This window comes from Mus musculus, chromosome 4, assembly GCF_000001635.26.
Source record: "Mus musculus strain C57BL/6J chromosome 4, GRCm38.p6 C57BL/6J".
Classification (NCBI taxonomy): domain Eukaryota; kingdom Metazoa; phylum Chordata; class Mammalia; order Rodentia; family Muridae; genus Mus; species Mus musculus.
Window position 1 is genome coordinate 62,444,377 of NC_000070.6, and position 27,061 is coordinate 62,471,437.

Genomic DNA, 27,061 nt, shown 5'->3' on the forward strand with positions numbered 1-27,061 from the left:
CATATATGCCGCAGAGCCTTTCCATTGCAGTGCTTAGCCGTGCAACTCTCTCGGGCTGCTGAAGCACACTCACTCTATCCCGTGCAATGAGTCTAGCCTCGTGAGATGTAAGAGCTGAGTGGCCAGCGACCTATTGCCTAAGCATGGATAACCATATATCAGGGGAAGCTCCATGTTCTAGTCCTGCAAGCGCCTGGGCAATAACCACCTTGTCTCTCCTAGTTTGGGCCTTAAGCTTACAGACCAATCAAAGAAGCAACACTAATCCACAGCAAAGTGTATCTCCAAATAATATTAATCCCACCCATTCTTTAAAGAAAGAAAATGCTGAGGAGATCCAATTGGGTAATCCTTTGGTCAGCGACAGGTCCAAGCGCGTGGAGTTGACCTGAAGTCTCAATTCCCGAAGGATCTGTTCAAATTCAGCCATCCAATTCTGTAACATATACTGAAAAAGACTTTTTGACAATTTAGCTGCCCTAGTAAATTTAACATACTGAATGGAAATAACACACAATCCCGGAAACTTTTGTTCACAACCCTGCTGAGTTATTTGTCATAATACATCTAGTTGTATCTGGACAAGATCTATGAGTTGATTAACCAGCATGAGACCTCTCTGTATCTTGACATTAGCTGAGGCCTGTTTATCTATGACTGTAGTCACTGAGGCTGACAAAGTGTTAATGGTGTCAGTTGTCTGGACCTGTCCAGACAGAGCCAAGGCTGTCTGAATCAAGGCTAAACCCAGTTCCCAGTTAGTGGTAAAAAAGCAGGAGAATACTTGAGCATTATACATCACCGTCATTGGGAGTGGAAATGTCGACATTATCCCCCAACGCTGCTCTCTCTTTATTATTGACGCCCTGGACATCACCAAGACGAGGGACATCAGTATTCCCTTGGTCAGTCTGGATTTTTTGGGTGAGAGGCCTTTAAGGGCAAGCTGTGCAATTGCATCAGGATACCAATCTATTATTTTAGCTGGGGATACGTTTGGATGGATCCACAACAATGGCCCATTCTGCCACAAAACTGCGGTTGGCAATTGTGCTGTCTTAAAGACACACAAACTGAAAGGCTGCGAATCCTCAATACGTTGTAATTGTGCATTCTGTAAGGCCTTTTCCACTTTTTGTAAGGCCTGGTTAGCAGCTAGAGTAAGAGTCCTAGGGGAGGAGATATGAGGATCTCCTTCTAAAATACTAAACAAAGGCCTTAACTCAGCGGAAGGAATCTTTAAAAAAGGTCTAAGCCAATTAATATCTCCCAACAGCTTTTGAAAATCATTTAAGGTATGGAGGTGATCTCTTCTTATCTCTACCTTTTGGGGCACAATCTTATCTGGGGACACCACAGAGCCCAAGAATTGTCCTGTATCAGAAATTTGGACCTTTTCTGTGGCTATCTGTAAACCCCACTGACTTAAAGTTTTAAGTAGAAAAGGATATGCCTTTTGTAGCATGGTAAGGTCTTTATGGCACAGGAGGATGTCATCCATGTAAAGGAGCAAAATTAAAGAGGGGAATTGTTCCCTCACTGGCAAAAGAGCTTCTTGCACATAAAGTTGGCACATTGTAGGACTATTGGACATTCCCTGTGGTAAGACCTTCCATTGATACCTCTTATCAGGTTCCATGTGATTAATAGAGGGGATGGTAAAGGCAAATCTGGGCCTATCCCTTGGACACAAAGGTATAGAAAAGAAACAATCTTTAATATCTATAATAATTAAATTCCAGCCACGTGGTAAGGCGGAAAGTACAGGGAGACCCCTCTGTACTGGGCCAAATAAGTTCATTTGCTCATTAATGGCTCTGAGGTCATGGAGCAGTCTCCACTTTCCTGACTTTTTCTTAATTACAAAAATTGGAGTATTCCAAGGTGAGGTAGATGGCTCAATATGGCCTAGTTTTAATTGTTCCTCTACCAGTTGAATCACAGCTTCTAGTTTTTCAGAGGATAGGTGCCATTGAGGAACCCACACTGGGTCCCCTGTTTTCCATGGTATGGGTCGTGCTGCCCCAATGGCCGCTAAGGAAAACCCAGACCCTGTCTGTCTTGGTTTCCATTAGGTGAGATGGGCTCTATCCTTCCCTGTTCTTGATGTCCTAACCCTTTTCCTTCTTTATAACCCATCTTTGCCATGATATTTTTTGCTTTAGTTGAATACCCTCCCGATGGGGCGTTTTCATTGGACAAAATAAGGCCCAAATGCTGCATAATATCCCTTCCCCAGAGGTTAACCGGGAGTGGGAGCACATAAGGTATGAATTTCCCTTGCTGTCCTTCAGAGGATTCCCACGTCAAGGCAATGGAGCTTATAGTGGGACATGATTGATATCCTAGGCCCTGTAATGAATGAGATGACTCTGTGGTGGGCCATGCTTTGGGCCACCAATGTGTAGAGATTATACTTTTATCTGCTCCGGTATCAAGGATGCCTTCAAACTCTTTTCCATTAATCTTAAGGCGGAGCTTAGGTCTATCATTTAAAGATACAACCAAATAGGCAGAATCATTTCCTGAGGAGCCCATTTTCTTTATCTCAGGTCCTGCAGATTTTTCCCTGGTATTATCAGGGAGGAGCAGCAGCTGAGCTATCCTATCTCCTTTACTAATAGAAAAAACGCCTTTAGGGCTTGAGCACAGGACCTGTATTTCAGGGGAATGTTGACAATCCATAACTCCAGGGTGGACTACTAAGCCCTGCAAGGTGAGTGAACCCCGGCCGAGAATAAGGCCCATGGTTCCCGGGGGCAAGGATGGTATAGGCTCCACTGGCACCGGCTGAATACTCATTTGAGGCATTAATAGGAAGTCGGAGGCGGCACGCAGGTCCACCCTTGTGGGTCTTCCTGGGTCGCCTCTCTGACTGCTTCCTGGGTCCTGACAAACCGGTTCCCATATCTTTGAGGGCCCTGGGACCGAGGGCCCGATGACCCGTTTTTTGGCACATCAGTTGATTGACTATCAGGTGGGGGAAGGACTCTGCCCTTTATATCCCTCACAGAGCGACACTGGTCAGCTCTATGATAACCCTTGCCACACTTAGAGCAAAGAGTGAGAGTCCCTCCCTGTTTATCTGGAGCTCTGCAATCTTTCTTAAAATGCCCAGGCTTTCCGCAATTAAAACATGTCCTCTGATCATTTCTGCTCATGGAGCGGTTCTGAGATTGGAGGATGGCGGCCGCTAAGCCTGCATTGGTGAGAGGTCCCCCAAGCTCTCGACAGACCCTGAGCCAGTCTTGTAAGCCTTTGTTCTTTCTTGGGGCTATGGCCGCTCGGCACTCCTTTGTGGCTTGCTCATAGATTAGCTGTTCTATCAGAGGCGCAGCTTGCTCTGACTCTCCAAAAATACGCTCTGCTGCCTCTGTCATTCTGGCCACAAAATCTGAGAAGGATTCCTGAGGTCCCTGGATTATCTTTGTTAACTGCCCAGTGGTTTCACCTGCTCGAGAGAGCGCCTTCCAGGCCCTAATAGCCGTGGAGGAAACTTGGGCATAAGCTCCCCAATGGTAGTTTGTTTGATCAGCAGAATAAGCTCCCTGACCCGTTAACAAGTCAAAAGTCCAATCTCTCTGCTCTGGAGTCAAAGCAGCTGCGTTTGCTCGGGCCTGCGCTTGTGCAGCTTCGTGCCAAAGCGCTCTCCATTCCATATATTTGCCCATACTAGGGAGAGCGGCTTTTACAACCGTTTGCCAGTCGGCAGGAGTTAGTGCCATGCCGGCAAGCCTGTCTAACTGCACCAAGGTAAAATTAGCATTGGTTCCGTATTTACGGACCGACTCGGCAAGCTCTTTAATTTGTAAGTATTCTACCGGAGCGTGGACACGCCCACCCTCGGCTCCTTCAAAGACCGGAAATGCCTGTTGTATTTTCCTTTGTTCCTCTCTGGGAATGAATGAGTCTGCGCACTGCCTCTCTGCGCACTGCCTCTCTGCGCATCTCTCTGCGCATTGCTGACGCACTACGCAGGGCGGGGGCTCCGCATAGGGCAGACCTTGAAACCGACTGCCCTGAGGCCAATCAGCAAACTGGCCTTCGCCAGCCGCTTTTGGCTTCCTTAACTGATTAGCTAGCACTTTACCTGGCTGGTACCCTTTTTTCTCATAATGAGCTGCTTCTTCCTCCCAGTCTGTTTCCTCAGAGGAGAATTCTTCATCTGCTTCAGAGCTACTAAGAGCTGGCTCCCCGAGCCCATCCAGCGATGAGCACAGGCTCCTTTTCCTAGAGACCTCCGCTAATTGATCTTTCTTCTTTTCCCTTTTTCCTCTTTTTCTTCTAATCTCTCTCCAGGTATTCCTACCTAACCTTAACTTTTCCTCGGGTTCAAGACCCTTGGAAAGGCCTGTATACTTATTTTGTGTACCATATTTTCTCTTTGCTCCTACTCTCTCTCCCCGCTTTACTTCTGATAGCTTGTCCTGAATTTCCTCTAGAATTTTCAGCCCTATCTTAATCACTTGATAACATGTGAAAAGGAACAAAAGGGCTCCTAACACCAGAAAAAATTCAAGGCCAAACATATTCCACTTTACTTCTGATAGACTGTCTTGAATTTCCTTAGAAAGTTCAAGATCAGACTTACCTCGTAAAGCTGTACTCACTGGTACTCTCGTTCCCCAGCTGAAAAGTTCTGAATTCATACAGTTGAATCCTTCTTAACAGTCTGCTTTACGGGAACCTTTATTACCGCGACCCGCAGTTCTGGTCCTGGAATGAGGGATCTTCCTTGCGCCAGTCCCGAGTTTTTTCTCGTCCCGGAATTCGGCACCAATTGTTATTAGACGCGTTCTCACGCCCGGCCAGGAAGAACACCACAGACCAGAATCTTCTGCGGCAAAGCTTTATTGCTTACATCTTCAGGAGCCAGAGTGCAAGAAGCAAGAGAGAGAGAAAACGAAACCCCGTCCCTATTAAGGAGAATTTTCCTTCGCCTAGGACGTGTCACTCCCTGATTGGCTGCAGCCCATCGGCCGAGTTGACGTCACGAGGAAGGCAGAGCACATGGAGTGAAGAACCACCCTCGGCACATGCGCAGATTATTTGTTTACCACTTAGAACACAGCTGTCAGCGCCATCTTGTAACGGCGAATGTGGGCGCGGCTCCCAACATTCCACAGTGAAGTGTCGCTACGTGTGGCATTCCGTTGTCTGTTTCTTACGTAGGGTAAAACATGGGCAATATTCCCCATGACCTCATTTTAAACAGCTGCATTCATTTTAGTCACAAAAGTCAGCCAATTGCTAAAAGGTGATTTCCAGATGAAGTGGGGTGGAGGTGGGGGCCCATTGGACTGTAGTGCCAGGTGGCTCCAGTCTCCATCACCCAAGGCTGGGCTTTTCACTTGTCTCTGTGCAGGACTTAGAACTCCAGATCTGGAAGAATTAACATAGGGAATGAATTGGTTGTTCTGTGTGTAACTCAATGTTACTTATTTCCATAGGCACAAACACTTCCTACCTGTCCCCAGCCTCTTCAGCCTTCCCTTGAAACCACCATAAAACCATCAAAAGCAGAGGGCCTTGCCAGGAAAAACCACTCTGTGTCCAAGACCCTAGCTCGGCCTGCACCTACCACGTGCCGTTGGACCTTGGGCATGCTGTTCTGTTGTAGAATGGAGATGCTATTCTCCATGCCATCTACCTTGGAGATATTTTCTTGGGAGATGCAAATGAGGTTGTAGTTGTGAGCGTGTAAAAATATAGGGAACCGGGATCTATTATGAATTCTGACCTCTTAACTGGAGGCATTAGAGACAAGAGTAGATGGCCAAGTCGGTTGGCCCAGCCTCTTTCTATTTTTGGATCCTGGAGCTCACTCCCATGGAGCAGTCTTCAGCATCAGCACGTTTATTTCTATAATGGAGGGTTGTAAAGTTCAAAAACACGAAGGATGGCCAAGGTGAAGAGCCAGAACTCTTGACTCTTCTGCAGAACCTGCTCAAGAGCAACGTGACACAAATTCTTTGGGGAACTGTCTGGCAGTATCTACTAAAGCCGGTTGCATAAATTACAATAGTCTGGCAAGTTCTTTTTTTGTTATAGAATGAGTGCAAATACATGCATCTGTTCACCAAAGGACGTATTATGAGGTTCTAGGAGCAACGTCATGAGTCCCAAATGAGAAACTACCCAAGTACCAACTCCATGCACAGATCAGTGTCTTCATTCAATGGGGACGGTGTCCAACTACATATGACCACTGTGTCAATGTCGCAAAAACGCCGAGCAAACGCAGCCTAACCAGTACATGCTTGACTCACATCCCTCGCAGCGTCACAAACCACTCAGGATACAGTCTTAAAGCAAGAGTGATTTGCTATCACTCATGAGTCGTGGACTGGCTGTGAGCTCATGTCCCAGGCTGTGCCGAGCTGAGGTTGGCTGGGCTTGGGGGCCCACGTTGGCATCATTCATGAGACCTTGTCCCTGCAGTGTAGATTCTGCTCCTTAGAGCCCAGACCACCTTTACCTGACAGTGCAGAAGTCCATGAAGGTGAAAGCAGTGCTGTGGAGCTGGATCCGTGTTGTCACGTGAACTTCAGTGATGTTCCCATTTCACAAGTAGGAAAGCTGAGGCCTAGAGCCATGCAGCACTTTGCCCATAGTTACAAACAGAAGGGGACAGCCTGAGATTTTATTCTGGGTCTGCTTGACTTGATCTGGAACACAGCAACCTATTGGTTCTCAGTCCCGCACACATCTACATTCAGGTCTTGGTTTGTAGAGTTTTTTCAATTTATGAAAATTCCGAGCTTTAAGCTTGGACATTTGAAATTTTCATATGGTTTCTAAACCTAGTAAAATCATTATATAGTAGATTAAAGAGGCTCATTTCTCTTCCAGCAACAGTGCAGCAGCTCAACTCAACTCAGGGCCTTGGCTTCTTTCTGTCTTGCAACCCCCATCATCCTGACCAGTTCTGAGCCGCTGAAGCAGTTTTCAAATGTCTCACTCCACTAGAGGGGTTGAGCCCATGGGTACATCCTGGATACCCATGTTCACATTTCTTTCAGATCATCCCAATGCTATTCCATGACATGCTTGGTTGGAATGCAGGATCTGCTGGGTAACACAAAATCTGCCAACCTTAGGGAAATCTTTTTTTTGGGGGTGGAGGCATGTGGCAGGGCATGGCAGCGTCACTTGGTCTTGAGCTTACCCATAAAGGTGAGGGTGACCTTGGCTGGGCAGTGGTGGCACACACCTTTAATTCCAGCACTTTGGAGGCAGAGGCAGAGGCAGGTGGATTTCTGAGTTCGAGGCCAGCCTGGTCAACAGAGTGAGTTCCAGGACAGCCAAACCTACACAGAGAAACCCTGTCTCGAAAAAACAAAACAAAACAAAAAAAGGTGAGGGTGACCGTGAACCCTTCCTGCTCTACCTCCCAAGTGCTGGGACCCAGGCACAGTCGCTCTTAAGCTTAATGATGAGGCTGTTTGTACTGGCTAGTTTTGTGTCAACTTGACACAGCTGGAGTTACCACAGAGAAAGGAGCTTCAGTTGAGGAAATGCCTGCATGAGATCCAACTGTAAGGCATTTTCTCAATTAGTGATCAAGGGGGAAAGGCCCCTTGTGGGTGGGACCATCTCTGGGCTGGTAGTCTTGGGTTCTATAAGAGAGCAGGCTGAGCAAGCCAGGAGAAGCAAGCCAGTAAGGAACATCCCTCCATGGCCTCTGCATCAGCTCCTGCTTCCTGACCTGCTTGAGTTCCAGTCCTGACATCCTTTAGTGATGAACAGCAACATGGAAGTGTAAGCTGAATAAACCCTTTCCTCCCTAACTTGTTTCTTGGTCATGATGTTTGTGCAGGAAAAGAAACCCTGACTAAGACACTGTTCTTTAATAATTGTCTTCAAAAGGCACTCAGAAACAGCCACAGTCCTTCACAGTGCCAAAAAATTACTCTCCAAGTTACCTGAGCTCTGTACTTTGCTGGGGACCCCCAAGTCTAACCAAGTCTAAGTGGAGACCATTAATAATCACCACCCGCTTTCCTTAGGTTATACTTACGAATGATACATGTTAATAAATATAGAGATGTGATTAAACTTTAAATATGTGATTGACAAGACTGTAAGGGCTTACAAGGAAAAAAACTGTCTGGAACAAAGTCCTTCACATGAATGAGGAGGGCAGCTCAAAGATGCAGAACTCATGACTTCAGCAGCCAGGATCTTGAACACTAAGAGTATCCTACTTAAGGCCTAAAATAACTTTTTTCTTTTCTTTTTTATTTATTTTTATTGGATATTTTCTTTATTTACATTTCAAATGTTATCCCCTTAATTTTTTTTTCTTTTCTTCTTCTTTTTTTTCCAAGACAGAGTTTCTCTGTGCAGCCCTCACTGTCCTGGAACTCACTTTGCACACCAGACTAGCCTTGAACTCAGAGATCTGCCTGTCTTTCTGAATGCTGGGATTAAAATCATGCAACACCACTGCCTGGCTCTAACATAACTTTTTGTTTTGTTTGAGAGTTTTTTTTTCCATGTAGCCCTGGCTATCCTGGAGTCCACTTTGTAGACCAGGCTAGAACTTTTAAAAGGTTCCATCAACGTGAGCACACGCTCGTCTTTCTGCTTCTCAGGCACATGGCAGGGCTCAGGAAAGAGTGGGAACGGTGCAGAGCCCTCTTGACTCACCAGAGCAACCCCCTCCATTTATTTGACTTACTGTCTCCTTCTACAAGAAACTATCAGCTGCAGCACCGCATGCATCCAGCACACGCTAGGCATTTCGCTGCCCTAAAAGGAGACCTGCCTACAGCCTCAGATGTCCCCAGAGTCTAAACTTAATGCAAGGGTAGGGGAAAGCTCAGTGGCAGAGCTCCTGGCTTGCAGAAACAACATCCTGAATCCAATCTCCAGAACTAGATTAATAATTAGTCTCAAAAATAAATAAACATTGTTATGGTCTCTAAGTGTCTAAAACAACAAAGGCAAAGACTGGGGAGGAAGACTTCCCAGCTCCAAGTCAGGCAGACCCAGATTCAAATCTCAGCTCTTCCCTTCCTGTGTGGACAAAATAATGCATGCCTCTCTCTGGGCCCTAGCTTTCCCATCTGTGGAATGGGAACATCACTGGGACTTTTAGGGAGACTCTACTTAGCCCTCTGTAGGATGGATGAGTAGCATCCTCTTGCACTACTCCTTTGTCATTCCAGAGTTCACAGATCCATAAGTTAGGGAACTTAATGGCTATGGAGTGAGACTTGTACAAACAAATACCCTGATTTTTCAAATCATCTAACAATGATACGCCTTCGAAGTAAAGCTAAGAAAAGAACACCAACTCTAACCACCCCCCCCCCCGAAGATCATGTGGAAAAACACAAAGCCACACAGAAAGAGGGACCATGGTTTGATATTATCCAATCAATATCTCTTGATTTTAGAAGGCTGCCACTTCCTGCAGTTCCAGTCCTTGGCTGTGGTCCACTCTGAGTAAGTGAACTCCTCTGTAGAAACTTGCGCATAACAAGGAGGAGATGTCACCAACAGCCAGTGAGGTCAGGGGTCCTGATCCATCCAGAGACAAGGTGGAGAGGCAAGCTGCAGGAGGAAGGAGAGCTGGGCTGTGCTTTATGATGGAAACATGCTAGAAAAGCCATCACGAGGCAGTCCTGCCACTCTGTGAGCATCAGGGAGGCGCTCGTGCACACGCAGAAAGCACAGTCCACCACTGCGTGTCTAAACCATCGGATGTGCTCTGCTGTTCATTGAAATATCATTAGGAAATGTGGGACTGTACCATGAGAACAGGAAACAAAGCATGCCCTGTGCCCTCTAAGCCAGGAGGGCTCTGCCTCTCACCAAGGTACACTGCACCTGACTGGGAGACCCAGGGTCACCTCCACGACCTCAACTCCAGGACTAACAGGATGTAGACACCCAAGCAGTATTTCAGACAAGTGAGGCCATATTTAAAAGGGGTAGAGAAGACAGGCTAAGTCAGGGGAAACAGACAAGGACACTAATCTGAGGCTGCCAGCTCTCTTCACGGAGGAGAGGAAGTGATGGAGGCTTGGCCTTTGCTTTTTTTGTTGTGTTTTCCAGACAGGATTTCTCTTTGTAGCCCTGGCTGTCCTAGAACTCACTCTATAGACCAGGCTAGCCTCAAACTCACAGAGATCCACCGCCTCTGCCTTCCAAGTGCTGGGATTAAAGTCTGGAATTTATTTTAACTGGGCCAGCCTCCCTCCATCTGCATCTCTGAGGCTACTCTTCTAGGAGCACTGCAGGGCAGCGGTGCCTCCCAACCTGGCTCCCCACACTGAGGTGGTGTGCTCCCTTCATCTGAAACGTCCACGGTCCCTTGCCTGCAGACGTTACACTGGGGCAGGTAAGGGTAGGGCAGGCCTGTCTTCACGATACAAGTTTGGCTTTATGGCCACAGCTGTTTGACTATTAGCCACACCTACCTCTTTTCCCTGAGGGGAACTGAGTTTCTGGAGAGTGACTGAGAAGATTTTGAAGAGCTCTAAGATAACACTGTTTTTGTCTCAAGTCAAATCCTGTCAGGATTAAAGCAGCACAGAGGCAGTGCTGGGAAATCAGACTTCTAGAAGAGAACCCAACACTTGCTCACAGACTTGTCCATGTCCTTAGTAGATTCCCCACCGTGACTGAATTTCATGCTACCAAAAGTTTAAACCATGGCTCACAGAATTCCCAGGCATCCACCATTTGACCTCTAAGGTCCTGCACACACAAGTCTCTGGGAAGTTACACGGCCCACCAGACAGAGTTTTCTCTGGTGCTGAGGGCCTCCACTTTACTGCGATCTCAAGCACTGCCTCAGACTCCCAGCAGGTGGAGCCTTTCCGAGTCTGTTCTTATTTTACTACAGTCCCAACAAGAGCTGAGGTTCTAACTGTATCCTTGAAATAAGAACTAAAAATTAGCATTCTCGGGTTGGAGAGATGGCTCAGTGGTTAAGAGCACTGACTGCTCTTCTGAAGGTCCTGAGTTCAAATCCCAGCAACCACATGGTGGCTCACAACCATCTGTAATGAGATCTGGCGCCCTCTTCTTGAGTGTCTGAAGACAGCTACAGTGTACTTACATATAATAAAAAAATAAATATTTAAAAAAAATTAGCATTCTCTTTCCCCTTTCCAGACATTCTGAGTCTCACAAGTTCAAATCTGATGAGGAACTGCATGTGGAAAGAACTTACGAGTCAAACATGTTCCCTCTAGACTCTCAGGAATAACTTTGTATGTCATGGTATGAGGGAAGCCTGGAGCTGGCTTATATAGCCAGAGCTGGAACAGAAAGATGCGGGCACTGTGGTGTCTCCCCTCTTAACCACCAGGAGACTATAAAACGGCAGGACACGGGTGGCTTTGCATACGGTGAGTAATGCAAAAAGTCTTAAGGCTGCACTCAGCTCCTGAACAGCAATTGAGAGCAGACTGCTTACCTCCAGTATCCTGGTTCCAAATCTTCACCTTGGAGTCATGTGCAGAGGTAGCAATCATAGGCATCAAGGCCGTGGACTTCGGTAGAAAGACACAGGATGCAACTGTCTGGAAATGCCCCTTATACTCACACATTCTGTCTCTAGTCTGTCTTAGGTCCCACAACTGCAAAGTAATGACACAAGCCAGCTCATACACACAGATGCTCATGTGTCACGAATATCTACCCTCCCATTCCCTATGACCCCCTCTCATGGAACCAGAAAGTCAGGTGAAGCTCTTATCTCATCCACCATACCCAACCCCCATCCATCCAGCAATTATTGCAGTATGGACTATGTCTTGAACAGCACTAGCTATGGCTGTGGGGACCCCAAAGTAAGGGACACCTTCTTCCTGTGTGCACACATTCTGATGTGATGCTTAGTGCCTCTGACAGAGGAAGTGACAGCCCCATCGGTCCCTGTTGTACTGACACATATCAAACCATACCTATAAGGAACCCTTCAGAGATGAGAGAAAACTGAACAGTGTCTAAGACGGGGGCCCAGGAGCCCCTGTCATCCATCAGCTGGATAAGAGATGATACATGCAAGATCTGCAAACCCTAATCTACCCCTTCTAAGAACATGTCCTGAGTAGGAGATTCCTGCAGTGAGAATATTGGAATGGAAACATGGTTTTGCCAGCTACAGATAGTTTCTGTGAATGTGTGGCATTTGAAAGTCTGGGAACTCTTCAGAGGGTGTACAAATTCTAGGGCCCCCTGTCAGGGTCAGTGATTGTTGGTCATACAGGGGGAGCTGGTTACGGTTCCCAACTTCTGAATAGTCATGCTCAGAAAATACTAGATTCACAGATCTCCCCACTGCCCCCACCCCGCCGCCCACATCCTTCTTCCTCTGCTATCTAGTGACAGGGGGTGAAACCAGGGGGATAAAGGGTAGAAAAAAGAACCCACAAAATAACTAAGACCAGCTACGTCTTAGCTACATGTCTAACTTGCCATGTCTCTATTCCCTTGACCGTAAAATAGACATTAAAACAGCACAGAATTGCATAGAACTCAAGCCCTGTCTTAGGAAATAAATGGAACCATGAATGCTTAGCTCAAAGTCTGACATGGCACACATGTCTGATAACTCAGAAATACACTCTTATTTAAATGAGAACTTGCAGTTATGAATCCAGAAACTTGGGAGGGTCCTAAAGAGTATATCCCGAGGTTACGGCAAGGGAGGTGTGTATCTGGATAAGGGAGTTGGCCCCTGGACCAGCCCAATGAACTACGCTTTCCTTAGCATGGCCACTTACTCAAAGGCCACACCTCTGTCTCTTCTGACAGTCCCTACCTGTTTAGGCTCTTCTAGGAGCAAGATCAGCAGCAGGCTGCTCTCTTTACCCCTTTTCTATCCTGACTTCCATCCTGTTCTCTTGTCTATTACCAATTCAGACAGACCCCGGTTAATAAATGTTTCTCAAAGGAAGCCACTGGAGTGCACGGGGTGACTGACAGTTTGCATTTGAAGCAGGCCAGTGCTGTTGCAGATCCTGTCTGTGCAGCCTGGCGACGGGAGTGAGACCAGAGCAGCCTGCTCATCAGTGAGCAGACACCTGGCCCAGCCTCTCACCGTGGCTTCACAGCCTTCACCCCCAAAGCCACTGCTGCAGGAAATACACGTGTGTCCATCCACGCTGACTTCACAATGGGTCTGGATATGCTGTTTTGTGGGAAACATGTGAGCCATCTGAAGCCCCCGACTGTCCCATAATCTGAAAGGAATTAGAAGCAGAATGTGATTTTGTAGTAAATGGGACGGAAACATAACCGTGATATCCCACTAACAGGAAAAGCCTGACTCTTTGCTGCCAGTCAGAATGGAATGTCACAACCTAACAGACTCTAAAGCTGACAGGAAGGAACCAAACCAGTGCCAGCTTGAATTTTTCTGCTTTGAAATCAAATCATATGGACTTTTCAAAAGACTATGTTTGTTTGGGAAGAGGAGCTGCACACACCACAGCATGTGTGGGGGTCCCAGGGACTGTATTTCCTGGGGTTCCAGGCTGCCGTCAGGCTTGGCAGCAGTGCCTTTATCTGCTGAGCCGTCTCACCACCTTTTCATGGAGACGTTAGAACACAGATCTGGTTTTGTTGGTTTTCTGAGACAGGGTTTCTCTGTGTAGCCCTGGCTGTCCTGGGACTCAAATCTGTACATTAGGCTGACTGGAACTCAGACCACACATCTTAATTGTACTAGTTAACTTAGTCCTTTAGGACACTGCTTTCAATAGACAGGAGGCTATTTTTGTGTCTATAACTGAAAAAAAAAAGATACATTGTTGCTGTTTGGAAGCTATGTAGTACAGGCTGCAGTACTTGGCCTCTCAAGTGCTGAGACTGCAGTCCAGGTCCCTAAAGGATCCTCACTACAGCATCATCTGCACTCCAGAAGCAGGCTGCCGCTGACCATGGCCAGGTCTGGCCTTGAGTGCTGTGGGGTCCTGTGTTCCCTCTCATCTCATTCCTCCAGTTTCATACAAGTCGCCTCTGAGAACCACAATTGTGAGTCATGCTCCCCAGTCTGTCAACTACCAACTATCTGACTTCCCTGACTAGACTCTGATCCTTCTTTCCAAGGGAGCCTTTGCTTGAGGGCTAAGTGCCTAGAAACTCGAGAATCCCCCAAGGCTTGCCAGCAGAGCCAGGCTGCCTGACAGGGTGGTTGTACAGGTGAGGCTGAGGCTGATCTGGCCACACACTGGGAATGACCAAGGTCCGCTGCTTCAAACCCCTCACCAGAACCTTAGCTGGACCTGATCTTGTGCGTTCATTGTGTTCCCATAAGCTACAGGTCAGAGAGTCCACAGGGACCGTGGAGTAGAGGACAAGAGAGCCCTAGGAAGGGCGCAGCGTCATGAAGCAGCAGAATGGAGACAGTCATGTAAGCACGGCAGCAACCACAGACCTTCACCAGAAACACCTCCACAGCGGCCAGTAGCCCACCTGATGGTCTTATCCTCAGAGGTCTGGACTATGTATGGCTCACTCGGGACCCAGCACAGGTGTGTGACCTGGAGAAAACAGTCATTAGCAGGCAGGTCTCCACAGCAGGTGGTCCTCTGCTGTAATCCATTAGCTGGCTAACCTCATGCCTCATCTCCTCTCAGGGATCCTGAGCTGGTAAGCTCGGGTTAGCAGGGCCATTGTCCCACAGCCTTCATCCTTCTCCACCTGCTTTTCCTCGGTGCTCAGGGGCAGAGGTACCAGTAGGCTGGCCTTCTGGTTAGCCTTGGAGACTTGAACCAAAGCTGGCACTGGTGAGCAGGAAGCAGCCAGAAGAGCAGCCCCTGTGCTAAGTGGGGCCTCTGAACTCTGCTCTAACACCTCAGGGGCTCAGAAGAGTAACAGCAGTCCTGGCCTGCAGCCCTGTCTGAACAGATGAGACATTTTCAAAACAACCCAGGGGAACAGATTTCCCTTTTCTCAGTGCAGTATCCTCACAGGCAAGCACATTCCACCATCTGTGGCTGACTTCAAAACTAGGAGAGTGGGTGACTAAACTCTGAGGAACAGCTGCCACCCGCCAAGAACCCTGACGGGTGTTTTACGACAAACTATCTCAGTCAGTCACCCAAAGAATCTTGCCTAGTGACATAACTCCCCATTTTATAAACGCGGACACCTATAGTCTAAGCTTAAATAGCACTTTCAACTAATAGATTTGCCATTTGAAGGCAGAGCTGGGAGTGTAGGTTAGAGGCACAGTGTTTGCTTAGCATGTACAAGGCTCAGGGTTCAATCCCCAGCATGGGAAAAAAGAAAAAGAATGTACACCCCCCCCCCACTCCTCCCATGTTTGGAAGCCAGGTGTGACAGAGCCCAAAGTCTGTGCAAAGTCTAAAGGATTTAACTGCCACAGAGTGAATTACATCAAGTAAAGGACACACTAACTTGTATATGAAGGGCAGCCATCTTGTATCACACCGTACACAAGAGTTGCAAACACCATGTCCTTTGTTATATTTCTATTCCTAGCAGTGTCTGTCGTACTAAAATTATGCTAAAAGTTTGCTTTGAAGGAGCTGGAGAGATGGCTCAGCAGTTAAGAGCACTGACTGCTCTTCCAGAGGACCTGAGTTCAATTCCCAGCAACCACATGGTGGCTTACAACCATCTGTAATGGGATCCAATGCCCTCTTCTGGTGTGTCTGAAGACAGCTACAGTGTATTCATATACATAAAAATAAATAAATCATTCTTCAGAAAAAAGTGGGGAGGGCACAAACTTCCCTATCCTTACAAAAAAAAAAAAAAAAACAAAAAACAAAAAAAGTGGCTTGAAGAACTGTGTGAAGACAGGGCCCTCCCCCCTTCTCCCAGCTCCCACCACTCAACTGAACCCAAGCCGCATCACGCCACACACACAGATCTCCCATGAGCTCGCCCCACACTCCTCCTCACCTACACTCTTCTCCACCACCCTGCCCTACATCAAGTCTGAATTTGTACCAGGTTCCTGGAGACAGACGCTCTCTCCACACACTGTCCGGTCCCCACATCCCACAGAAGCAGGCTATTGTCCCGAGAGCCAGTGCACAGCTGGGACGAGTCTTAAAAACAAGGTGAGAAGCCACAGTGGCCATAAGTTGGGATGTGGACAGGGTTCTGGGAATGCACCCAGTGCTGGAAGGTTCTGCTGCACTTTACCTGGGCTCACAGCCAAGCCAGTGACCACCATGGCATGGCCAGACAGCTGCTGCCTAGGGTGCGAGGAGCCCTGCAGATCCCACATCAGGACTGTCTTGTCTCGAGAGGCGCTGAAGAACTGGTTTGCTTTGGGAATACAGGCTATCTGCTCAGAGAACAAGCAAGAACGGTGACAGCTCAAGTGGACAAGCTAGACAGGACTTCAGAGTGGAACATGGCTCCGCATGCACACACACACACACATTTTTCATTTTAATTTTCCTTTTTAAAATATTATGTTTAGGGCTGGAGAGAGGGCTCAGTGGTTGAGAGCACAGACTGCTCTTCCGAAGGTCCTGAGTTCAAATCCCAGCAACCACATGGTGGCTTACAACCATCCGTAATGAGACCTGACACCCTCTTCTAGTATATCTAAAGACAGCTACAGTGTACTTAGGCATAATAATAAATAAATCTTAAAAAAAAAGAAAATATTATATTTAATTCCCTCTCTCCTTCTACCTCCCACCCCCTGTGTGCACATTTGAGCACACACACACCATAGAAATGATCATTTTAAGCATTTCAAGTGTACAGCTCAGTGGCAACAAGGTCACTCACATCATTATACAGACTTCCACAATCAGGGAGACTGTGTAACTGCAGAACTTCCATCCCCCCCGCGTGCACCTCTACTGCACAGTCCCGCGTATGTTGTCTCACCACGTGGTGTAGACAGCCTTGTGTCTAGCATCTAACACTGGCCTTGCTGACACGTGCTTCAGAGCATCACCTCTTCTCTTCTGCCAGGGCTTCACCATGCTAGGCTTTACTGAGCTGGGTCCCCAACCCCAGAATTTCATTCCTTATTTAAATGAGTTTGAAATTACTTTATCATTACTATGTTATGTGTATGTGGGGTGTCTTCGCCACTCAAGTGTCTGTACACCACTTTAGTGCCTAGTGACCTTGGAAGCCAAAACTTGAGTTGCAGATGGTTGTAAGCATTACGTGGGTGCTGGGAATAGAACCCAGTCTTCTGGAAGAGCAGGCAGTGCTCTTACCTGCTGAGCCTTCTCTCCAGCCCCTTTGCTCCTTTTTAAGGCTGAATAAGCTGGGCGTGGTGGTGCACACCTTTAATCTCTGCACTCGGAAGACAGAGGCAGGGAGAATGTCTGAGTTCGAAGCCAGCCTGGTCTACAGACTGAGTTCCAGGACAGCCAGGGCTACACAATGGAACTCTGTCTCAAAAAACCAAAACCCAAACAAAACGAAACAAAAACAAAAACAAAAAAGAAAAAAAGACTTAATAGACATCCCTCAAAAACTTGTGGTGTTTTAGACACCCCAGAAGGTTTCCTTACTTATAGCCTTCAATGCTTTCTTTAAAAAAGAAAACCATTAGCGCAGTCAGCTCAAGCCTTTATAACAAAATACTACAGACTGGATGGCTTGTCATTTCTGCTCTATATGTACATGTTTTCACCACACCTCTGCTACGTATTGGGATTCATTCCATGTTTGAAATGATTTGCTCTGCTCTTCCTGGTGTCAAAGCAAGCCTTTGCCTTCTCCTATCCGTAGCTGTTGTTGTTTCCTTTCTTGCCCCGAGTTCCCTTCAGAGTGAGTGTTTGACAGTTACCTTCGTGATTTCCCGCTCGTGCCCTGTGAACCTTTTCACCATACGCCCAGTTTTCCAATTGTAGGCCACGGCGGTCTGCAGAGAAATGGGATTACAGGCGTTACTGCAGCACTGGCGGGATCCTGAGCAAGATCTCAGCATTTTCTTGCTGGGTGTCTGAGTTCATTGCTACAGAGAAAGGAGCAGGTGCCCCAGTCGCTGTGGCAATTGGCCTGCCAGTTCCCCTGTCTACAAAACAAAGTGGGTAGTCCTTGTCTTGCCTACCTCTCAGGTGTGAGAAAGGGTCACATAAATACAATGTCTTAGATCTAAAATAATACAGACATAACACAAGACACTGCTGGGGTTTTTTGTTTGTTTGGTTTTGTTTGTTTGTTTGTTTGTTTTTTTGAGACAGGGTTTCTCTGTGTAGCCCTGGATGTCCTGGAACTCACTTTGTAGACCAGGCTGGCCTTGAACTCAGAAATCTGCCTGCCTCTGCCTCCCAAGTTCTGGGATTAAAGGCGTGCGCCACCACTGCCCAGCAAGACACTGCTACTTAAGTATTGATTCTCAAGTGTATCCTCATTTGAAGTAATGACATCTAAAATAAATGCATCTTACAAATGGTGAAATACAGTTTGCAAGTGAAATCTGACACCTCTGAAAGTCTATTGGGAATCAGGAGGATTATTAGGGTCATTCCCTTCAGGAAGAATCAGTAGTGTATTGCTGCTGCAGTTTATCACACTGGCTGCCAAGAGAGCTCCTAGTGTGAGGACAGAAAGCTGATAATCCAGCGTGATGACGAGAGGGCAGACCAAAATATAAAGGGTCAGTGCTTACCAGTGTGAAGTCTGTAAAACAAAACATAAAGCAGCTAGAATGTTCTTTTTGTTGACTCCAGGGTCTGAGTGTTACTGTTAAGGACGAGGTGGATGGAACTCTAACACCCCATTTATAAAAGCATGTAGGTGGCCTGACAAAGGGTGAGGTCCTCATGGAATCCTCATGGCTGTCTTAGGGCATGGCTGTTATTCTATGACAGACTAGGAAAGCAAAGCTCAGAAAATATAAAGACTTGCCCATTATAATAGGAAGTAGCAGAGCTGGGCTTAAACTCCAGCCTTTGAACTTTGAGCCCTGTTATGTTAGTGTCAGACTCTCAGAACATCTTCCCTTTCCTGCAGTGAGCTGGTGAGTGGGAAGCACTGGAAACCTCACCTTGTCTTTTCCTCCAGAGATACAAAGGTCTGAGTTCAGAGTGGCAATCACAGAGACGGTATCCACGTGAACAGGGATGTATTCTTGGGGAGCTTTAGTCTGGACTCTCTCTTCTATAATTCCATCAGGCCTGCTATAGAAAGAATGGAAAATGAGGGCCACTGGAATGGACAAGGGAGAAGGGGACAGAAGAATGTGGCAGTGATATCAATTCAGGCAAGGGTGAGACACGAAAGAGACCCTCAGTTTGTTTGAAAAATGCCCAGAAATAAATGGCACTATTTACTTGGGAATCACCCAGAATAACTGAGTTACTGAAATCTGATGAAGGGGAATCCTGAGGCCAGGAGTGTCTGATCTCGCTGGAAATGACTCCAAAAGATACAGGGCCCCTGAGTGTGCACTGCAGGTGCTCGACGGGGAGGTGACATCTGCCCATGGTCACCTCCCCAGGGCTGGGATTACATCTGAAACAGTACACCAAATGAAGTGGGCAGGAAAGCTTAACAATGCTTTCTTTCTTTCTTTAGCGGAGAATTTTAAAGGAACATGATAAAACTGGGGACCCCAGAAGTTGATCTACCTGTATAAGTAAGTGCTGTGTCTGAGTTTGCTCTGCAGTTTTCCCATCACAGCCCAGAGTCTACAGAAGACCTTCTGAGGAAGAGCTGGTTTCAGTTGGCCGTCAAGTAACAACATCCCTCACAGGCGCTGAGGGGGTGTTCCCTGTGGAGTGGGCATAGGGCACACACTGAATTTCATTAGGTCTAACATTAGGAATTTGATTAGACTAATTTTTTCCTCCCTTCTTTCCTTGCTTCCTTCTTTCCTTCCTGTGTGAGGTACATTTCTTTTTAGAAAAGAGATTAACTGTGTGCATTTGACTTTTTTCCTTCTCCTGCTTCGTTCTCTTCAGCCTGGCACTGCAGCTGTCAATAGAGGTTCAGCAGACAAGTCAAAACTAATGTTTAAAAATACTAAGAACAGACAGGCATGCTCGGAGGCAGAGGCAGATGGATCTCTGAGTTCAAAGCCAGCCTTGTCTACAGAGTTCCAGGACAGCCAGGGCTACACAGAAACCCTGTCTCAAATTAAAAAACAAAAACAAAAAAAACTAAGAATTACTTTACATGTGCATGTTTGTGTGTGTGTGTGTGTGTGTGTGTGTGCGGGTACATCAGTATGTTTGTGGACGCTAGAGTTTGACAACCCAGCCTTAAGTGTCTTTGCTCAGGAGCTATCTACTTTCTTTTTTGAGACAGGCAGGGTCTCTTACTAAGACTTAGGACTAATTAGCCTTGCTGGCTGGACAGAGAGCCACAGAGACCAGCTATGTCCACCTCCCCAGCGCTGGGATTACATGCAAGTGCCACCATGCCCAGTTTTTTATGTAGGGGCTACAAATTGAACTGGGGTCCTCAAGCTAGTGTGTCAAGCACTTACCAATTGAGCTACTTGCCCAGCCTTGCAATTATTTTTTAACTGATTAAAACAATTTTGATCTGGGGCTAGAGAGATGGCTCAGTGGTTAAGAGCACTGACTGCTCTTCTGAAGGTCCGGAGTTCAATTCCCAGCAACCACATGGTGGCTCACAACTGTCCGTAACGAGATCTGACGCCCTCTTCTGGAGTGTCTGAAGACAGCTACAGTGTACTTACATATAATAAATAAATAAATCTTTTTAAAAAGTATTTAGCCTTTTTTTTTAGATTTATTTATTTATTAGATGTAAGTACACTGTATCTGTCTTCAGACACTCCAGAAGAGATAGTCAGATCTCATTACGGGTGGTTGTGAGCCACCATGTGGTTGCTGGGATTGGAACTTCAGACCTTCGGAAAAGCAGTTGGGTGCTCTTACCCACTGAGCCATCTCACCAACCCCAAATCTTTAAAAAAAAAAAAACAAAAAAAACCCAACAATTTTGATCTTATGAACTAGTTAAAAGATATAAACTTTTTTTCTAAAAATGTTAAACACAGGTCTGGATATGTAGTTCAGTGGTAGAAAAGAGCTTGTCTAGCACACACAACAAGGCTGAGTTTGAGACCCAGTAACACACACACACACACACACACACACACACACACAAACACACACACACACATACAGGTGCACATAAAGGAAAAACAAAACAAAACTCTAGTTCCAAGAGATCTGATACTTGCTTCTGATCTCTGTAGGTACTAGGCATGCACTCGGTACATATATACACACACAAAACATTTATACACAGAATAAATAAATCTTTAAAGAAATGAAGACAGGAATTATGACAAATGTTGGTACACACATGCTCATCAGGCATTGTTTGCAGCAGCCAAGAGATGAAAATATGTCATAAAGCAAGGCATAATGGCACACGCTTTTAATCTCAGCAGTTGGAGGCAGGAGCAGGCAGATCGCTGCAAGTTTGAGGCCAGCCTGGTTATATATAGAGTTCCAGCCAGAGTTACACAGCAAAACTATCTCAAAAGAAAGAAAGAAAGAAAGAAAGAGAGAGAGAGGGAGGGAGGGAGGGAGGGAGGGAGGGAGGGAAGGAGGGAGGGAGGGAGAAACAAAATGTGGCCTACCCATCTACTAAACAGTCATGAATATGGCTGAAACTGGAAATCACCACGCTAAGCAAAAAATGCTAGACATACTGTATATGACACATGATCCCACTCACGTGAAATACCCAGTTTGAAAATCTACAGTGACAGTAAGTAGATTAGTGGCTGCCAAGAGCTGAGCAGAGGTGGAGAATGGGGGTACAGCCGACTGCTTACTAAAGACAAAGTTAACTTTGGGAGTGATAAAAATGTCATGTAACTAGAGAGTGGGCGACCACTACACAATACCATCTATGTATAAAATGTCATGCATGGTAAATTTTATGTTACATGTGCTCTACAATAATAAATTAAGTACTATGGACATATAGGTGAAAATAAAATACAGCCTGTATTGGCAAGGGTTTTTTGCAATTAAAGTCATTATTATTGTCTCTGTGTATGCACACACATGTACACACGCACCACGTACAAGTATATAGGTCAGAGCACAACTGTGTGAAATCACTTCTTTCTTCCACCTTCACATGGGTTCTGGGGATTGAACTCAGGTTATCAGGTTTAAGCAGCAAGTGTCTTCACCTGCTGAGCCATCACATTAATCTTAGAAAAGCTTCTTAAAAGAGAAGAGCCTCAGTTATTCTAAGAGCTATAACCTTTCTAACTTGTCATTAGCAATTTCTTTGCATTGTTTCCCTAATGTGGCACACCAATATCAAGAGATCAAGAGGTTAATATGTAACAAGAATAAGATGCTAGAAATGACAACTGTAATGAGATCATGGAGCAGCCATTCTGAGTCTCTCAAGAAGTCCTAAGGCATCCTTCACCTCCATCTCAGTACAAGGCCTGCTTTTCTTTCTAATACATTTTATTGCAGTGTACCAGTAATAGACACAATGAAAAAGTAGGTATGAGAATCCAACTGTCTTCTCTTTAAATCACACATCAAAAGAGAGTTTCAAAAACTCAGTACCACTTTTTCCAACTAAGGTGTTTTGGAATTTTAATAAATCATGCCATTTATGTAGCCTTAGCTGGCCTAGAGTTTGGGATCAAAAGAAGACCAGGCTGGTTTAAAACTCACAGAAATCACCTGCCTCTGTCTCTCAAGTACTGGGATTAAAGCCACGTCCCACCACATTTGGCCCACAATAGGCTTTTGTTTTTAGAGACAGGGTCTCACAGTCTGGCCTAAAGCTTACTGTGTATCCCAGGCTGGTGTTGAACTTGCAATCCTCCTGTGTCTGCTTCCCAAGTACTGTAATATAGTTAGGCACTACCACAGTGTACATGCAAGAGCTTTATACTTTTAGTTTTAAGTAAGGAAATATCTTTTAAACATCCCAGCTTTATTGGTATACAGGCAGCAGTGAGCAGGAATCGGAAAGGTCTCTGGTGTCCTCAGTCATTCTGAGCATGAGAAGCAGCCCTGAGATCCTGAGGCCACAGGGTCTGAGAACAACTGTCCTAGAGACGACAACGTGTTAGTACTGGATGCTGTATCAGCATAAGAAGAGTATTTTCCCCAGGTTTACTTATATTTTTCCTCATCAGCTCACAATGCTAGAACTAAAAAGAAAGAGTAAATGTGCATTCAAAGATGCTGAGGACTGCATGGTGGCAGAGTGCTTGCCTGGCAGGCACGAAGCTTGCCTAGCATGATCACACATGGGTTTAATCCCCACTGCTGCAAAATAAGAAATAAAAGAAAAAGCAAACAAACAAACAAAGGAAAAAAACACCACCACCACCACCACCAAAACCAAGGCTATCCACCTTCTCTCTTCTCTCAGGAAGCACCTCCTGAGCACGTGACATTCCTGCTGGTACGTCAAAGAATAAGAGAGGTGGCCAGCACCAACATTAGCAGGATCAGACCAGGAGCCAATCTCAGCTACCTCAGGCCCCGTGTCCTTCAAACTAGCTGAAGAGCCGAAGGAAGTAAAAGCGGCAGTGAGAGGGGCCAGTCTCCTTCCCTCCGGGTTTGGGCTTAAAGAAGTTCTGAAAGCTTCATGTTTCACAGACAGCCAGCTGAGCTCCAGGAACTGCTGTCCACAGAGAGAAGAGCAACTAAACGCCGCCAGGTACATATTCTTATTCATCCCCTCCACTAAAAACAGAGTTTCCCAGAGACTTCCCTCCCACTGTCTGAGGAAGTACATGGGCGGGTATCCTGGAAAGAAGAACAGCTCACAGACACAATGCAGAGCTGAGAGTGGAGGGTGTAGCCTAGAGTTCTGGAATCTGCCTCAGCTCACTCAGGGCTTACTGTGTCCTGGAGTGGCCCACTCCTGCCTCAGCCTCCCTACCTAAAGCAGCAGCACAATACTAAATGACTTTTACGTGACCAGAACATTATGTGTTCCATAATGACTTTTTAAAATCAGATTTATTTATTTTATGTATGAGTGCTCTATCTGCATGTACACCTTTGTGCCAGAAGAGGGCATCAGATCTCATTACAGATGGTTGTGAGCCACCATGTGGTTGCTGGAGATTGAACACAGGACCTCTAGAAGAGCAGTCAGTGCTCTTAACCAATGAGCCATCACTCTAGCCCCAAGATCTTTTTTTTTTTAACCCCAAATGGCTTACACAGTATGACAAAAGTATTTGTTGCAAACTCCTGAACCTGCAGTCTCTTCTAATTCAAACATTCTAGGATGTTCTGTGATAGGCCATGTGATGGACTAAAAGGAAAAGTTCTAGGACGGCATCCAGAAACTCTAAGATATGTACTGTTTATAGATATGCAGAGCTGCCCATCTGCCAGCTTCACCTGTGTTTAACACTGTCATCAAACTGCAAACAGGTATTGCCCGAGATCTAGGTCACTGGAAACCACGGGGGCTGTAAATGTATTCAAAACCAACTGGATTCTTAGTGGGTATCTTCGCTGGGGAGTGGAAGGAAGGGTAACTTGGCATTACTTACCCCCAAAGCAACCAGATCTTCTTGGTGAGCTGCTGTATTTGATGATCTGTAGTTCATTCAGCCTTCGGAAACAAGTCAGACAGCCACTTCCTAATCTCTGTAATTAACGAAAGGACGCTTAAGTTAATCTCCCCTCTGTCTAAGCATATGTTTGCACCAGAGAGATTTACAAGTGTAAATAGGAGCCTCGTTTAATTGAAAAAAATTATTACTGTAGTTTTCCTCGTTAAGAAATAGCACACAAATTTCCAAGATTATATGAACGTCAATTTTCTATTAATAGAGCAGAGTATATCATGATGTTAACTACACATCTATTTCTCTGCTGCATGAGAGATGGCATCCTAAATTAAAGAGCAAGATTAGCCAGAAGCTCTTTACAGGGTACAACATAACACTCTGTGGTTTTTGACTGTTTGTCTTTTGGGGACAAAATCTTTTTCTGTATAGCCCAAGCTGGCCTCCAACTCAAAATCCTCCTGCCTCACAGGCTCATGTGACCAGACCTCAAAATAATGGTCTTTTTAAACTACCTAACAAGACCATCCAAAAAATATCTCTGAAGGCTCATCACCCTGCTTCAACCCACAAAGGCTGGAAGCACTTGGAAAGGTGCTGAAAGGTCATGATGGCTCTGGATGCCCTGTGGGTTTCTGGGGGAAGCAGATCTACATCTGAACCCCTGATCTGTCTCTGTCCAAATCTGCTTTCCAAAGGCCTACATTAGATAGAGCTCAGAAAATCCTCTTTCGGTTATGTAGTACACAATTCCTTTATAGCCTTTGATACAACTGTGATCCATAGAGCTAACTTGCTGTCATGGGGGCAGAACTGAGTGAAATGAATCTTATTTCAGTAGACTTTTCTCATCCTGTCTGTAGACACACACACACACAAAGATTCAAAACAACAACAACAACAACAAAAAACCTCTCATATGATCCTAGTGACTTGAGATGTCTTATACAAACATTTGCAGTCTGACACAGTATTAACCCAAATATTGAAGAAATGACGCTGTAAAATGTACTACTTAGCAAGGTAGTGAGATGCCCCTTGCCTCTTCACCTACCATGAATCACACAAGACTGAGCAAGTTCCCCGTGACTTGTTATCGAAAAGAACTCTTCCCACTCGGGTTTATTCTAAGAATGTGCCTACTAGGCCTGACTTTTCTTGTGATATATTCTTTTTAATAAATCTCTGTGTATGTGTTCTGGCCTAGCAAGTATGATCACTGAGACTTTTAACATGGCGCTAGTTGTGTACATGATTATTATTATTTTTTTTTTTTTTTTTTGAGACAGGGTTTTACTGTGTAGCCCTGGCTGTCATGGAACGAACTCACTCTGTAGACCAAGCAGGCTGTCCAAGAACTCAGAGATCTGCCTGCTTCTACCGCCTCAATGCTGGGACTAAAGGCATGCACTGCCACTTCCCAACTGGTATAAATGATTTTTTTTTTAAATCCACGCTCTCTTCCCAAATCTTTCACATGGATGTCTATCTAACCTATACTCTCTGTGACTAAGACATCTACACCAGTGTTCAAAGATTAACAAACGACTCGCAGAAGCTTATAGGAGGTGGACTGGTTTGACTCTAATGATAATGTAAAGGAAAAGATTCAGACAGTAAGAGGATTTACAAGACACCCGGTCTCACTGAGGGTCGGCGCTAGATCAGAACTCCCAACGTTGAGGACCATCAGCGTGCAGTTCTTTGTTGTCTTGTTTGTTTTCTTTCTGGCCCTTCAGATTATAAATGCTCCTACTCCTGTCCATTATCTGAACTGCTAAAGCTTACTTTCATGTGCACGTGCCAGGGGAGGATTACGCCAAGATGGAAGCAGGTGAAACCAGGTCCTACACATACCCTCCCAGACCTCCTCCTCACTTCGGGTGGGTGGCTGGCTACCGCTGGGGAGAGCGCGAAGATGCCCCCCGATGCTCCCTCTCTCCCACCTCGGGCTCCATACCCACCGGTGGGCTAGCACCGAGGCCCGAAAGCACGGGTAGCAGGCATCCTTAGCTTCCACAGGTTCCCGCGCCTCCGCCCCTAGCAACCAGGCGCGCGTCGCTAGGGCGGGAGTTCCACCTAAACGCTCCGGGCGTCCACGGCAGCCCCGGAACCCAGGTTCCACGTGCCGGAAGTCCCTCAGGGGCCGAGCCGAGAGAGCGTATTTTCCTTTTCTAATTTGATGGTATGTGAATATTCTATGCAGGGGAGGTTTGTGCTTAACCACGCTACATGAACATGAAGCACCTGTATCCTCCAAGAAAAGCGGTGATATCTGTCGTAGCCACAGCGAGTAAGCGATTAATAAGTGTCACTTTGTAATTATTATTCGCCCAGAAAATTTATTTTAAATGTCCCTGAATATAGACAGAGATTTTCTCCATTGAACATTTCCCAAACATCTTAATCCATTCCTCTCATTTGGCATGTGTGTGTTTATTTTTACTAATTTTTCTAAATAGATAAAGTAATGAGTTTCAAATATATGGAAGGTTTTGATTGTGCCGTTCGCCTTTGTGTGGGGACCATGTTAATTTGTTTTCTGTGTCAATCCACTTTTTAAAAAACGGTTTGAAAATAACT

General features: G+C 45.9%; 1 protein-coding gene across 10 annotated transcripts; it reads right to left on the minus strand.

Moving 5' to 3' along the window:
• Positions 1-4,276: 4,276 nt before the first annotated feature.
• Positions 4,277-26,623, minus strand: Wdr31 (WD repeat domain 31). 10 transcript variants are annotated; one of them, XM_006538257.3, is made up of 11 exons: positions 26,443-26,585; positions 24,461-24,557; positions 19,551-19,693; positions 18,968-19,100; positions 17,765-17,839; positions 16,144-16,288; positions 15,946-16,046; positions 14,440-14,507; positions 13,064-13,205; positions 11,435-11,597; positions 4,277-5,382 (listed from the first exon to the last, which is right to left on the minus strand). In XM_006538257.3, the coding sequence occupies exons 3-11, from the start codon at positions 19,664-19,666 to the stop codon at positions 5,369-5,371; spliced, it is 957 nt and encodes a 318-aa protein (XP_006538320.1). In that variant the 5' UTR covers positions 19,667-19,693; positions 24,461-24,557; positions 26,443-26,585; the 3' UTR covers positions 4,277-5,368. The 10 variants fall into 10 exon arrangements, 9 of the variants coding, with proteins under 9 accessions (XP_006538320.1, NP_001277451.1, NP_076086.1 ...); NM_001290522.2 differs by lacking the exon at positions 4,277-5,382 and adding an exon at positions 8,256-9,561 and having other exon boundaries at positions 18,968-19,097; positions 26,443-26,523; NM_023597.3 differs by lacking the exon at positions 4,277-5,382 and adding an exon at positions 8,256-9,561 and having other exon boundaries at positions 26,443-26,523.
• Between the last annotated feature and the right edge of the window lie 438 nt (positions 26,624-27,061).

Bases quoted from the DNA above. Each gene is read 5' to 3' on its own strand.
- Wdr31 (NM_023597.3), bottom strand. From the start codon at position 19,666: ATGTTGTTACTTGACGGCCAACTGAAACCAGCTCTTCCTCAGAAGGTC. The intron at 16,289-17,764 runs GTAACTGTCAAA...TTCTCTGAGCAG, and splicing joins ACGAGCGGGAAATCACGAAG to ATAGCCTGTATTCCCAAAGC. The intron at 14,508-15,945 runs GTACAAATTCAG...TGTTTTCTCCAG, and splicing joins CGTCTGTCTCCAGGAACCTG to GTCACACACCTGTGCTGGGT.